Source organism: Lytechinus variegatus, chromosome 17 (assembly GCF_018143015.1).
Source record: "Lytechinus variegatus isolate NC3 chromosome 17, Lvar_3.0, whole genome shotgun sequence".
NCBI classification, from domain to species: domain Eukaryota; kingdom Metazoa; phylum Echinodermata; class Echinoidea; order Temnopleuroida; family Toxopneustidae; genus Lytechinus; species Lytechinus variegatus.
Window position 1 is genome coordinate 27,227,149 of NC_054756.1, and position 15,873 is coordinate 27,243,021.

Below are 15,873 nucleotides of genomic sequence, written 5' to 3' on the forward strand. Positions count from 1 at the left end.
ATGACCGCCATCACCGTCATCATCATCATCATCATCATCATCACCATCATTGTCATCACCACTACTTCCAGCTATCACCACCACCATCATCATGACTATCATTATCATCTTCATCATCAATCACCACCATCATGGCCAATATATTCGCCACCATCACAATTCCCATCATCATTCTCCTTATAATCATCAAAATCATCATCATCATCACCACCATGACCATCATCATCACCATCGCCATGACCATCATCATCATCATTGCCATGACCATCATCATCATCATCACCACCATGACCATCATCATCATTGCCATGACCACCACCATCATCATCACCACCATGACCATCATCATCATCATCACCACCATGACCATCATCATCATCATCATTGCCATGACCACCACCATCATCACCCTCATCATTATCATGACCATCATGATTATTATTTTCATCATCAATTAGCACACCACCACCACCACCATCACCACCATCCATCATAATCAACATTGTTTAACATACCTTGATGATTCCTACTAGAGTTGTTTTCATCATAAGAATGCCTTCTGTGAAGACCGAGATGGAATGGGTTAACCTTGCAACCTAGTCAAAATAATGATGAAAACATAGTCATTAATACAAGTCTTTTTCTGGGCCCTGTACGAGTAACCATCATGGTACATGTAACTTTGCCATTCAATGGTAATAACAATGATAATATTATAATAATTAATATTAATAATAATAATAATAATATAGCGCCATCTATCTAGAAATATCCTATTCCGAGGCGCGTTGTGATTATTATCATTATTAACCCGGCTTTAGGTTGAGCTGCCTTTCAGCACTCATGCATTCAAGGAATTCATCCTGCCGCGTACCCATTCACCTCACCTGGGTTGAGAGCAGCACAATGTGGATAAATTTCTTGCTGAAGGAAATTACGCCATGGCTTGGATTTGAACCCACGACCCTCTACTTGAAAGTCAGAAGACTAATCCACTGGACCACGACGCTCCATTAACTTGGCAACTTGCATGGAATCCTTGATTTTGATTGTCTGTTGATCAGCATTAACCTTGGTAGATACTACTGGGTGGCAAAGTTACCAGAATAGCAACTTTTATGCGAGTGGACTAAGGAACCTGACTCCACACATTTGAGTCTTACAAAGAGTCACGATTGATCCAATCAATCGCAACTATAGTAAGCCAGCAACACCAACATCTAAAATGCCTGTTTATTCAATTTTTTTGTAGATATGATGTATAGGTATACATTCATAATTTGTTTTGACAAATCAGCGTGCTTCCTCTTTGTTTACAAAGGACATTGTACAAATTTCCGGTAAGAAAATTTATGACATAATGAGGTTGCTAGAATCAATCACTACAATTTGTAAGACAAGGCCCAAGATTCTATTCATGGCATGGCACTTAAGTCCTAGAGCAAAGTATTTCATCCAGGGTTGGCGATTTTTTTGATTTTTTAAAAAAAATCAAAAAAATCGGATTTATTTGATTTAAATCAGATTTTTTTTATTTAAATCAGATTTTTTTGATTTTTTTGATTTTTTTAAAAGTTCCTTCGAAAAAAAGGGTAATTATCCCCCCCCCCTACTCTTAGAATGACATCAATATTGATGTTATACATTTCACCCCTAATATTGTTCTTAACCACATATTTTGTAATTAAAATCCAGTAAAAATGGACAATTAAAAATAAATTTGAGGAATCATGTATCTGAACTTAATTCTATCATACATAGGCCTATGAAGGAATATTCCATAGGGAATTCCCAGTGAGTAGAGAAAATTCCCCTCTGGGATTTTTCATTCAAATATTTAAAAAAATCCAAGAGAAAAAATCCCTTATCAAAACTGCCAACAAACCCTTTGCCAATTACTAGTATTCATGTATATTGTAAGAGAAATAATTCAAATCAATTATTTTTTTCAATTAGTCACAGCTTTACAATAGTCAAAGAGAGACTACAACTGTATATGTTTAGGATCTTTTTGATAAAAAGCTCTTCTCTTGCTACAGATATCTTGCAAAACTCTCAGTTTTGGAGAACAATATAGGAGATAGCTTAGTCAAAGGGTGACTATACTACATTTTGTTACTGTGATTTTTTTTTACATTAATCTACAATTTTCATTCCCATATTCTCTACAAAAAAAATCTGTTTGATCCATGAAGTATGAAAAAGAATCTACTTACTTTTAACTTAAAGGATAAAAACTGCAAAACTGCTTAAATTACAACATATGTATTACAAAAAGAAGTATTTTATTACAACTGCCAATGATTGTAACTGAAGTACCTGCATCTTAACATTAAAATGCAGTGTTAAATGTTTATTCTGAGTTTTGCAAATTGTTGTTATAGAGCTCTTTCCATTATTACATGCAGATACAAAACTTCCATTATTTGTAGCACTGAACATAAAATGGGCTGCAGTGACTTAAAAGGTTTATAAGAGAAAGCTTATGACTGTACTACATTATGTTAATGTGATTTTTATAATTATGTTATTTAAAACATCAAATGTATGATAAATGTAACAATACGAAATAAGAGGCATGTTAAATATGTTGATTACATTCAGGTATCATTTTTTTTTATTTTACATGACAGAAGTAGTTATGTGTAGGCGAAGGATCAAAACTGGAAAACTGCCAACAAACCTTTTCTCATTGACTTTTATATATTATATATTTTTTTTTACAAACTGCTCTCTGAAAAGTTGGATTATGTGAAAACTTTATGTTAAGAAAGAAATTGACTAATAATAACTGACAAAGAATGTAAAATTTCAGAAGAAAAACTCGACATAATTTACAAAAAATGAGTATGTATTGACAACATACATCTGTAGTTTTTAAGAAATTACCTGATTTGATTAATTTGATTTTAATTTGTTTTAAGTAGATATGAAGACTTTGTTGATCTTTTATTGATATAAAGTTAATTCAAAGTTTTTCAGTTGACTTGAAGAATTAAAACTGCATTGAACAAATACTTTGTCCATGATTTGTACATGTTTCAATGGAAGTGATTTAAATCAATGATTTTTTTTAAAAAATCATGGTGATTAAAATCGCGATTTAAATCACGATTTAAATCAACGTGATTTAAATCCGCCAACCCTGATTTCATCAACAAAACTGTTTTTAAACAAATGAAAATTTTATTTATTTATTCATTTATCTATCTATTCATGCATGTTCACAACATACAATATAAAAGAATACACAGATAATACATAAATACATATAAAACATAAATAAATAATGAACATACAAAGGTGTTGCAACATAACTTGATTGGTTGAAGCACCTTTAAACTGGTTTTGCATCCAATAAAACAAAATAAAAATGTAAGAATAAGGAAGAGTATATAATTGTTTATAATCATTAGAATTGATCAATCAAATCGATCTTCACTCCAATGAGTTAACCCGTTCTGCCTCATGAAACAAAGGCCTGTATTCTGAAGTATAAGTATAAGAATATAAAAGTGATAGACTGCCAAAATATAACAATTAAGTTTCAATTTGTTATGAATATATGGTAATAGTAATTCAACAAAGTTAAATTCTTGATCTTCAGTTACGAAGAAATGAAAGGAAGAAAACAACTACTTACATGTACATGTTACTAGCACTTATAGGCATTGTTAGCACCAACATTTGTATATGTTACCAAAATAACTTTCGAATTTTCTCCAAATCTCATGACGTCTCCTTTTATGCAGTTCAAAGTTATTTTGGCACAGATTCAGACATGTTCAGATTTTCTTTTTCCTCATAATGACAATTGCTAGTGCTGAAACCCCATTTCTTCAGCTAAAGTAGGTAGTCATTCTAACAAGACAGAAAATGGAGCCCCCCTCCCAAATCTTTTACGAGCAAGAAATGAGGAAGAAAAGGAAAGGAAAATGGGTGAAATATGGTATCATTTTCTGAATATTATGTAAAGGTCTATCACAAAATAAATTGTTTGTATCAAAAGGTTGAAAAATTTGTTTGCTAACTCCCAGATTTTTTATCAATTTTTCATCCATTTGCTCTGTTAGGCCTCCTCAATTTTTTTTGCTCATTACCCTACTTATTATAAATACAGTATGTACCTCATAGCGCTGGTCAAGCTGTGCAAAATCCCTTAGTTTCTCTTTCTCTAGTCGAGTAGGGACCTCCTTGATGTGATGGGTTTGAAGCTGGATGATCTGAGAGAGGAGTGCAAACATTGTCTGAGGGATGATCTGAAGCACCTGAAATCAAGAGAAGAACAAGATTGAAAGATAGAGCATTGTCTGAGGGATGATCTGAAGCACCTGAAATCAAGAGAAGAACAAGATTGAAAGATAGAACATTGTCTGAGGGATGATCTGAAGCACCTGAAATCAAGAGAAGAACAAGATTGAAAGATAGAGCATTGTCTGAGGGATGATCTGAAGCACCTGAAATCAAGAGAAGAACAAGTTTGAAAGATAGAGCATTGTCTGAGGGATGATCTGAAGCACCTGAAATCAAGAGAAGAACAAGATAGAAAGATAGAGCATTGTCTGAGGGATGATCTGAAGCACCTGAAATCAAGAGAGGAATAAGATTGAAAGATAGAGCATTGTCTGAGGGATGATCTGAAGCACCTGAAATCAAGAGAGGAATAAGATTGAAAGATAGAGCATTGTCTGAGGGATGATCTGAAGCACCTGAAATCAAGAGAACAAGATTGAAAGATAGAGCATTGTCTGAGGGATGATCTGAAGCACCTGAAATCAAGAGAAGAACAAGTTTGAAAGATAGAGCATTGTCTGAGGGATGATCTGAAGCACCTGAAATCAAGAGAAGAACAAGTTTGACAGATAGAGCATTGTCTGAGGGACGATCTGAAGCACCTGAAATCAAGAGAGGAATAAGATTGAAAGATAAAGCATTGTCTGAGGGATGATCTGAAGCACCTGAAATCAAGAGAGGAATAAGATTGAAAGATAGAGCATTGTCTGAGGGATGATCCGATGCACCTGAAATCAAGAGAAGAACAAGTTTGAAAGATAGAGCATTGTCTGGGGGATGATCTGAAGCACCTGAAATCAAAAGAAGAACAAGACTGAAAGATAGAACATTGTCTGAGGGACGATCTGAAGCACCTGAAATCAAGAGAAGAATAAGATTGAAAGATAGAACATTGTCTTAGGGATGATCTGAAGCACCTGAAATCAAGAGAAGAACAAGATTTAAAGATAGAACATTGTCTTATGGATGATCTGAAGCACCTGAAATCAAGAGAAGAATAAGATTGAAAGATATAGCATTGTCTGAGGGATGATCTGAAGCACCTGAAATCAAGAGAACAAGATTGAAAGATAGAGCATTGCCTGAGGGATGATCTGAAGCACCTGAAATCAAGAGAACAGAATTGAAAGATATAGCATTGTCTGAGGGATGTTCTGAAGCACCTGAAATCAAGAGAATAAGATTGAAAGATAGAGCATTGTCTGAGGGATGATCTGAAGCACCTGAAATCAAGAGAACAAGATTGAAAGATAGAGCATTGCCTGAGGGATGATCTGAAGCACCTGAAATCAAAAGAACAGAATTGAAAGATATAGCATTGTCTGAGGGATGATCTAAAGCACCTGAAATCAAGAGAAGAACAAGATTGAAAGATAGAACATTGTCTGAGGGATGATCTGAAGCACCTGAAATCAAGAGAAGAACAAAATTGAAAGATAGAGCATTGTCTGAAAGATGATCTGAAGCACCTGAAATCAAAAGAAGAACAAGTTTGAAAAATAGACCATTGTCTGAGGGATGATCTGAAGCTCCTGAAATCAAGAGAAGAACAAGATTGAAAGATAGAGCATTGTCTGAGGGATGATCTGAAGCACCTGAAATCAAGAGAAGAACAAGATTGAAAGATAGAGCATTGTCTGAGGGATGATCTGAAGCACCTGAAATCAAGAGAAGAACAAGATTGAAAGATAGAACATTGTCTGAGGGATGATCTGAAGCACCTGAAATCAAGAGAACAAGATTGAAAGATAGAGCATTGTCTGAGGGATGATCTGAAGCACCTGAAATCAAGAGAAGAACAAGATTGAAAGATAGAGCATTGTCAGGATGATCTGAAGCACCTGAAATCAAGAGAACAAGATTGAAAGATAGAGCATTGTCTGAGGGATGATCTGAAATCAAGAGAACAAGATTGAAAGATAGAGCATTGTCTGAGGGATGATCTGAAGCACCTGAAATCAAGAGAAGAACAAGATTGAAAGATAGAGCATTGTCTGAGGGATGATCTGAAGCACCTGAAATCAAGAGAGGAATAAGATTGAAAGATAGAGCAATGTCTGAGGGATGATCTGAAGCACCTGAAATCAAGAGAAGAACAAGATTGAAAGATAGAGCATTGTCTGAGGGATGATCTGAAGCACCTGAAATCAAGAGAAGAACAAGATTGAAAGATAGAACATTGTCTGAGGGATGATCTGAAGCACCTGAAATCAAGAGAACAAGATTGAAAGATAGAGCATTGTCTGAGGGACGATCTGAAGTACCTGAAATCAAGAGAACAAAATTGAAAGATAGAGCCTTGTCTGAGGGATGATCTGATGCACCTGAAATCAAGAGAAGAACAAAATTGAAAGATAGAGCATTGTCTGAAAGATGATCTGAAGCACCTGAAATCAAAAGAAGAACAAGTTTGAAAAATAGACCATTGTCTGAGGGATGATCTGAAGCTCCTGAAATCAAGAGAAGAACAAGATTGAAAGATAGAACATTGTCTGAGGGATGATCTGAAGCACCTGAAATCAAGAGAAGAACAAGATTGAAAGATAGAGCATTGTCTGAGGGATGATCTGAAGCACCTGAAATCAAGAGAAGAACAAGATTGAAAGATAGAACATTGTCTGAGGGATGATCTGAAGCACCTGAAATCAAGAGAACAAGATTGAAAGATAGAGCATTGTCTGAGGGATGATCTGAAGCACCTGAAATCAAGAGAAGAACAAGATTGAAAGATAGAGCATTGTCAGGATGATCTGAAGCACCTGAAATCAAGAGAAGAACAAGATTGAAAGATAGAGCATTGTCTGAGGGATGATCTGAAGCACCTGAAATCAAGAGAACAAGATTGAAAGATAGAGCATTGTCTGAGGGATGATCTGAAGCACCTGAAATCAAGAGAAGAACAAGATTGAAAGATAGAGCATTGTCTGAGGGATGATCTGAAGCACCTGAAATCAAGAGAGGAATAAGATTGAAAGATAGAGCATTGTCTGAGGGATGATCTGAAGCACCTGAAATCAAGAGAAGAACAAGTTTGAAAGATAGAGCATTGTCTGAGGGATGATCTGAAGCACCTGAAATCAAGAGAAGAACAAGATTGAAAGATAGAACATTGTCTGAGGGATGATCTGAAGCACCTGAAATCAAGCGAAGAACAAGATTGAAAGATAGAACATTGTCTGAGGGATGATCTGAAGCACCTGAAATCAAGAGAAGAACAAGACTGAAAGATAGAACATTGTCTGAGGGACGATCTGAAGCACCTGAAATCAAGAGAAGAATAAGATTGAAAGATAGAACATTGTCTTAGGGATGATCTGAAGCACCTGAAATCAAGAGAAGAACAAGATTTAAAGATAGAACATTGTCTTATGGATGATCTGAAGCACCTGAAATCAAGAGAAGAATAAGATTGAAAGATATAGCATTGTCTGAGGGATGATCTGAAGCACCTGAAATCAAGAGAACAAGATTGAAAGATATAGCATTGCCTGAGGGATGATCTGAAGCACCTGAAATCAAGAGAACAGAATTGAAAGATATAGCATTGTCTGAGGGATGTTCTGAAGCACCTGAAATCAAGAGAATAAGATTGAAAGATAGAGCATTGTCTGAGGGATGATCTGAAGCACCTGAAATCAAGAGAACAAGATTGAAAGATAGAGCATTGCCTGAGGGATGATCTGAAGCACCTGAAATCAAAAGAACAGAATTGAAAGATATAGCATTGTCTGAGGGATGTTCTGAAGCACCTGAAATCAAGAGAATAAGATTGAAAGATAGAGCATTGTCTGAGGGATGATCTGAAGCACCTGAAATCAAGAAAAGAACAAGATTGAAAGATACAGCATTGTCTGAGGGATGATCTGAAGCACCTGAAATCAAGAGAACAAGATTGAAAGATAGAGAATTGTCTGAGGGATGATCTGAAGCACCTGAAATCAAGAGAACAAAATTGAAAGATAGAGCCTTGTCTGAGGGATGATCTGATGCACCTGAAATCAAGAGAAGAACAAAATTGAAAGATAGAGCATTGTCTGAAAGATGATCTGAAGCACCTGAAATCAAAAGAAGAACAAGTTTGAAAAATAGACCATTGTCTGAGGGATGATCTGAAGCTCCTGAAATCAAGAGAAGAACAAGATTGAAAGATAGAACATTGTCTGAGGGATGATCTGAAGCACCTGAAATCAAGAGAAGAACAAGATTGAAAGATAGAGCATTGTCTGAGGGATGATCTGAAGCACCTGAAATCAAGAGAAGAACAAGATTGAAAGATAGAACATTGTCTGAGGGATGATCTGAAGCACCTGAAATCAAGAGAACAAGATTGAAAGATAGAGCATTGTCTGAGGGATGATCTGAAGCACCTGAAATCAAGAGAAGAACAAGATTGAAAGATAGAGCATTGTCAGGATGATCTGAAGCACCTGAAATCAAGAGAAGAACAAGATTGAAAGATAGAGCATTGTCTGAGGGATGATCTGAAGCACCTGAAATCAAGAGAACAAGATTGAAAGATAGAGCATTGTCTGAGGGATGATCTGAAGCACCTGAAATCAAGAGAAGAACAAGATTGAAAGATAGAGCATTGTCTGAGGGATGATCTGAAGCACCTGAAATCAAGAGAAGAACAAGATTGAAAGATAGAACATTGTCTGAGGGATGATCTGAAGCACCTGAAATCAAGAGAACAAGTTTGAAAGATAGAGCATTGTCAGGATGATCTGAAGCACCTGAAATCAAGAGAAGAACAAGATTGAAAGATAGAACATTGTCTGAGGGATGATCTGAAGCACCTGAAATCAAGAGAAGACCAAGATTGAAAGATAGACCATTGTCTGAGGGATGATCTGAAGCACTGGATATCGAGAGAAGAACAAGATTGAAAGATAGAATATTGTCTGTGGGATGATCTGAAGCACCTGAAATCAAAAGAAGAACAAGTTTGAAAGATAGAACATTGTCTGAGGGATGATCTGAAGCACCTGAAATCAAAAGAAGAACAAGTTTGAAAGATAGAGCATTGTCTGAGGGATGATCTGAAGCACCTGAAATCAAGAGAAGAACAAGATTGAAAGATAGAGCATTGTCTGAGGGATGATCTGAAGCACCTGAAATCAAGAGAAGAACAAGTTTGAAAGATAGACCATTGTCTGAGGGATGATCTGAAGCACCTGAAATCAAGAGAACAAGTTTGAAAGATAAAGTATTGTCTGCGGGATGATCAGAAGCACCTGAAATAAAGAAAACAAGATTGAAAGATAGAGCCTTGTCTGAGGGATGATCTGATGCACCTGAAATCAAGAGAAGAACAACATTGAAAGATAGAGCATTGTCTGAAAGATGATCTGAAGCACCTGAAATCAAAAGAACAAGATTGAAAGATAGAGAATTGTCTGAGGGATTATCTGAAGCACCTGGGGAGCGTTTCATGAAAGGACTTGTCGGACGTTTTATCCAACAAGTCCTGTTTTATCTGACAGTTACCATAGTAACACTGCCTCTCAGGCAATCAAAAATCAAGGAAAGATGTCAGATTTGACAACTTGTCGAACAAATATGTTGATGAAACGCCTCCCTGAAATCAAGAGAAGAACAAGATTGAAAGATAGAGCATTGTCTGAGTGATGATCTGAATAGTAGCAATCATGGAATAAACTCCCCTAAATTTTGTTTGTCTTTCTATTACATGTATTTGGTAATTTTCAGAAGAATTTGACAAATTTTTTTTTCATATTACCATTATTCAAAAGAACAGTATCCCAATGGGGGCCTTTTTTAACAAACACAAATGTAAAACATGATGATATATCAAAATATAAACAAAAATATTAGGAAAGTTTTTCGTACCAAGTTAAAAAGCACAGATTTATAAGCATGGCAGTTAACAAAATAAATGAAATATGAAAATGAAGATCAATATTGTTCAATTAATATTTATAACTTTTTAATGCTAATCCAAACTTTGAAACCACTATATTGTGTAAGAGCACATTAATTGTAATACATATTCCTGAATAGCCCCTCCTGACAACAAAATCAATGATGCCTTCAGCAACCTCCTTTTGGGGCGGGGCGAAGGCACAAATAGTGAGGGAGAATATACAAAGTAAGTAAAGATTACCTTTCGGACATAGGCGACTAACTCATTGGAGTAATACTGTGATACACTGACCAAATCCGGGCTGTTCGCTTGGTTGATTCGGATCAACGGCAAGTCAAGGGCCGAGGCAAGCTAGAAAACAGATGGAAACATATTCTGTAAGCATGTTTGCTTCTTGATTTTCTGCAAAATGAATAAATTGTCTTTCATGTTTGATTTTTCATACAATCTTTCTATGAAACAATAAAATTCTTCGTAGAGTTGTTTTGATAAGAATATGTGTAGAGATTGTACATACCTTGAGGAATGTAGCTCTAAGTTTGATTACCAGTGCTGGGTAATTCTTGATTCCTTGCTGCATGAAAGGTGTGTAACTGCAAGGAAGAAAAAGATGAATAAAGTTCAATTTCAGAAACATTAACAAAGATTGAAGTTATGCATCTGTCCATTGTAAGTGCCTCTGCCGGGTACAAGGGCATTATCAGGGACCGCGTCCCCTCTAAACTTTTTTTTTTTTTTTTTCAATATTTTATAATTCAATTTGCTTCATATAAAAATATGAAACACATGTCTCATGTATTCTCATACTTTAATGTAAATTATACCACTTTTTTATTCCTATTACATATCAGTGTTCAACTTATGAATATGTTTTATTATCCTGAGTTTTACCAATTTTTATATAGTTCTATAACCATTAATTCATACATTTTGTCCATGAATCGTGTACTTTTTTTGGTTGTTAAATACTTAAATTTAATTACATTTACTTTATTTCTTTGTATAACATATTGTAAATGCTCTTGTATTGCATTGTATCATTTTAAACTCAATCTTTTAGATATCACTTTGATTTTTATCTCATCTATAATATATTATTGATTTACATGTATTTATGTTTTTAATGTCAGGACCATGATGTAAAACAGTTTTTAACTGATCTTGTCATCCTGAATAAATATATTTGAATAAAATAAAATAATTCCATTTGTCATGCCAAAATCATGTGAGTCTTCACACGGTACACAATGTAATCTACAAAGTGGGGAATTCTGTACTTGTACACAGTGCACAAACCTCACCATCATATGGTCTAGTGAAAGGCTAGAGCAGAATGATGATACGTTTTTATCACTGACCTTCTCGACATACATGTAGGACACGTCCGCAAAAAAGTCTCCATGGTGTTGAAGTCTACACCTTTCTTTGAAACAGAAAAGCCTATTTGACCACTAAAATATCTAGATATATATAAAAGCTATGGAGTCATCAGCAACATTATATTGCATGGTGGTGGAAGCATCATGATTATCTGCTCAGAATTTTGCATTGTAATCAGGGGCCCGTTGCAGAAAGAGTTGCGTTTAAACGCAAGCCAAAAAAATCAATTGTAAGTCCCAAATGCGCGCTGTTGAAAATCAAGTTGCGCATGATTTTTAGAGTTGCGTTTGATTGCAACTCTTTCTGCAACGGGCCCCTGAGGGTTGTCTGTTCGAATCCCACCGAGGCCTAGCGTCCTTTGGCAAGGCTTTAACCCACACTCTCACCCAGGTGCTAATCGAGTACCAGCAGGAAACAACTGTCAATGTGGTTGGTTTAGCAAATGTGCGCACCCAACATGCAGCTATGAATCAAGTGATCGGATAATGAAATTGTGAAGCACTTTGAAGAGTCCTAAATTGGTATCGCGCTATAAAAAACTAAATTATCATTATTTTTGTTATTATTTGTTTGCCAACGCCTGTGCCTGGGAGGCAAAAAGCGAAATGAATCACTATGACCCGCAGGTCTCTCCTCTGATTGGGGGGAATGCAGGTGGACCACTACACCGAGGTTTCCCCTACTCTTATACAAACAGTGCAGTGGGTTCTTAACATGCAAAGGTAATAATAATTGGCATTTATATAGCGCTTTATCAATCTATGCCTGCTCAAAGCGCTTCAAAATTATTTATTATTATCCGGTCACTGGATTCATAGGATTTCAAGCAGCCTGTTAGGCGCACACTTCCTAAACCAACTACAATGACGGTTGGTAGTGACTCTCCTCTACATGGGGCCTCCATTAACGTCCTATCCGAGGGATAGGTGGTAGTGGGAGTACTCGAAAGCCAGAGCAGCTGGTACTTACTTATCAATGATCTCCCAGGCATAGGAGACATCAGCCACAATCTGCATAGTGATGAGGACTTCCTCCTTGATGTTGATAGTTCTGATCATCTGGTGTAGGAACTTCCTGGTCTCCGCCAAGAACTGACGCACCTGCAGATTTGCCTCCAGCTGGTGGAACTCTTGCACCTGTACATGTGACCATGGAAACAAAAAAAAATTGTTAAAATGTAACATCTTGGTAGCAGTATTGCTGTTTTATTCCTCATTAACTTAACTTCAAAGATAAATGTCAGTCGTTACAGTAATCTCTTATTTTATGAGACAGTCTGTGAAACCACTAATAAGAATGACCACCGTTACCTCATTTAAAGCTAAAATTAAACAGCATTTTCCTGCCACTTACAAGTGATTCCTTTAAATCAAACCAAATTAAAACAAACAGTCATATGATATATTTTGTTTTAGTTTGTTTTGTCATGTATTGTAAATATTGTAACTTGTTTCATGTATTATTTGAATTGCTATTTCCTATGTATTTTATTCCTACTGTAGTTTATTGGCTGTATTTGTATCACTGTAATCTATTTGTCATGGATCCCTCTGCTTTTCAAGCCTCTGGCTTTCCTAGGGTGTTTGATCCTCACATTTTACAATGTACATATCTATTCGTGTGATTTTACCTAATAAATAAATTGAATTTGAAAAAAAAAACAAGGTTAACTGTCACCATATCATCCTAGATCTACACATGTAGATCTGGTGCAATTACATAAACATTTTTTGGTGAATTCATGAAATCTAAACAGAAAAATGATCACACTGAAGATCGCCAACACAGACAAGCACAGGTGGGACAGTGTATTATATTGCTTTGAAAAAGACCCAATGTTTTGCTGGAATGTCATGCTTATTTTGTTCATTTCTCAGCGATCACACAATTTCTTCCAGAATCATTTGGGTTTAAAGGCGACTTTTTTCTAGGATTCTGTACAAAATCATTTCAAAATCGTTATTAGAACTTGCATTTATCTTACAGCCACAGTTGAAGCATAACCCTAAACACACAGGCACCAAAAATGTAAATCAAGATGAAATGGATATTTAAATACTATTACCTCTTCAAGGGCCTGAATGAGTTGTATAATCTTCCTTCCGGCAGCTGTGGAGTCATCATAGGCTAATGAAGAAATCTGCTTGGACATATCACCAAACCAAGCCTGAAGATTCTCTGAGTATGTAGAAATATATACAAAAAATAATAATAAAAACAATATGTAAATACAGTACACAAATATTCAACGTTTATGAGTGCGATGGTTCCAAATATTATATGAGCGTGCAAGTTAAAAGAGTGTGTTCATCGACAGGATGCGAAGTTGAATATACCTGCTTCAACTTAAATCGAAACATTTGAATATTTGTTTTACACAGCAAATGATGTGTAGACAAAGTGTAACTTGACCACATTACTAAAATACATGACCTGAATGAATGATTCTTTTTCTTTACAAAGATACCAAAAACATGGAATTTGGTCAATATTTAGAGCAGCAATGGCCGAATAAAAAGAGGTGTTTTGGTTCGCACCAAGCTCATTAACTATGCAAAAACCCTCTAGTCATGAATATCACTTGGATAAAAGAAGCTACTTTTTCAGGGCTTGCCGACTGACTGTAAGCCTTTTATTTTGCAACATATCATTTAATCTGTGCATGGGTAATGTAGCACAGTGACGCGGGTGCGTGCATGCAATTATTGTGTAGGTGCAAGCATAATACACATATTCATTGGGTTTGGGATTTAGTGCACTGTTGGCTCTCTTGCTCAAACGTGCAATAAGTGTCCAATCGAGAGGTGTGCTGTGGCCTTAACCCTAAAAAGACTGGGGGGGGGCTGATTCAGCCCCCCCCCTCAACATTTTTCGCGATAAATCCGCTGCGCGAAATTTTTTGACCGCGTCGCTCGCTGACTTTTTACTTTCAAGTCTCGCGCAACTTTTGAGACCAAAATTGTGACCCCCGGGTACACGGTTCCAAAATTACGCAACATTTCGTAAGTGCATGCAGACCCAAAATTACTCAAAAACGTGAATTTGTGTACAAATCCAATGCAAATAGTTTTCTTAGCCAAAATTCTTAAATGTTTCATTATTTTTCCTTTTACTGCTTAAAATCAATGAATTTTATCTTGTTTATGGTCAAAATAAAGTCCCCGACAATTTCCATTGAAAAAACAATAAAAAACAAAAAGTTGAAAAACAAAGAAATACATAAGAAATTTAGAAAACAATAGAATACATAAGAAAATAAATTTGATTTTGAAATTTTTTGAAAATCAATTTGATCAGATGCCTATCTAGAGTATGTGAAACAAAAATTAGCATTTCAGGGGCATTATTTTATTAATTAGAGCAAACTTATGATTTTACGCATAAATTAGCATAATTAATGAGACATGAGATTTTTTGCCGAATTTGATGTTATAGAATTGTAGATAATGCCATGGGTAACGCGTGTGCCAATTTTCGTCGCGATCGCGCAATCGACGGCCGAGATCATAAGGGGGGGCTGAATCAGCCCCCCCAGTCTTTTTAGGCGTCGAAATAGCCCAGTCTATTTAGGGTTAAGAGTCATTATCATTACTCTTTAATACTATCACTTGAAATTTCTCACCATTTTTGGCGACCCTCGTGAGTGGCTTGGTTCCAGAGAACACTTCTGATAGCTCGGCCATCCTCTCGACCCCTTCCGTCTTGTAGGAGTCCCATTTATCATGCTTCTCGGCCAACATCTTCTTGAACATCTGGGGGTGGTTTCACAGAAAGGTAAATTTTATGTTAAACTGCAAATCAATTTAGGGGCCAAAAAATCAATCACAAGTCAAGCAAATTACATGGTATTGCAAGTTGTGAACAAACTAGATGTGGATGAAGAAGGAACAAGATGAAAGGAGAGTTAGAAAAACGCTGGTGTCAACCAAGAGGCAATTTACCAACCAAACAGGGTCCTGTTGTATAAAAGTTACTATTACGATAACTTTGACATCCAATGGTAACTACCATGGCAACAATGCCCAACAGCCAATCACAATCAAGGATTCCATGAAAGATACCATTGGATGGCAAAGTTAATATAACAGTATACAAATATTGACTACGCATCGGGTTGACTGTGTAAATTGTCACCCCTCTGCCAAGGCCGCGGGGTGATAGAAGGGCCGGTATGAATAGCACTGAGTGATGATTTTCACTGTTATCCGAATACAGAGCAGTCCATACATGTATTTGTTTCACATACCTCATCGATAATGACATAGCTCTATCCCCAATCAAATAAATTTCAGGACCACTAGTGTAACTCTAATCTC

General features: G+C 36.1%; 1 protein-coding gene across 3 annotated transcripts in view; it reads right to left on the reverse strand.

Moving 5' to 3' along the window:
- Positions 1–15,873, reverse strand: part of LOC121430701 (WASH complex subunit 5-like) — a 78,735-nt gene that overhangs the window by 49,267 nt on the left and 13,595 nt on the right. For all 3 annotated transcript variants that reach the window (XM_041628056.1, XM_041628057.1, XM_041628055.1), the window contains exons 12-18: positions 15,180–15,309; positions 13,623–13,735; positions 12,527–12,693; positions 10,695–10,770; positions 10,418–10,528; positions 4,128–4,268; positions 516–596 (exon numbers count right to left, since the gene is read on the reverse strand). In XM_041628056.1, coding sequence (XP_041483990.1) covers positions 516–596; positions 4,128–4,268; positions 10,418–10,528; positions 10,695–10,770; positions 12,527–12,693; positions 13,623–13,735; positions 15,180–15,309 — 819 coding nt within the window. The remainder of the gene's footprint in view (positions 1–515; positions 597–4,127; positions 4,269–10,417; positions 10,529–10,694; positions 10,771–12,526; positions 12,694–13,622; positions 13,736–15,179; positions 15,310–15,873) is intronic.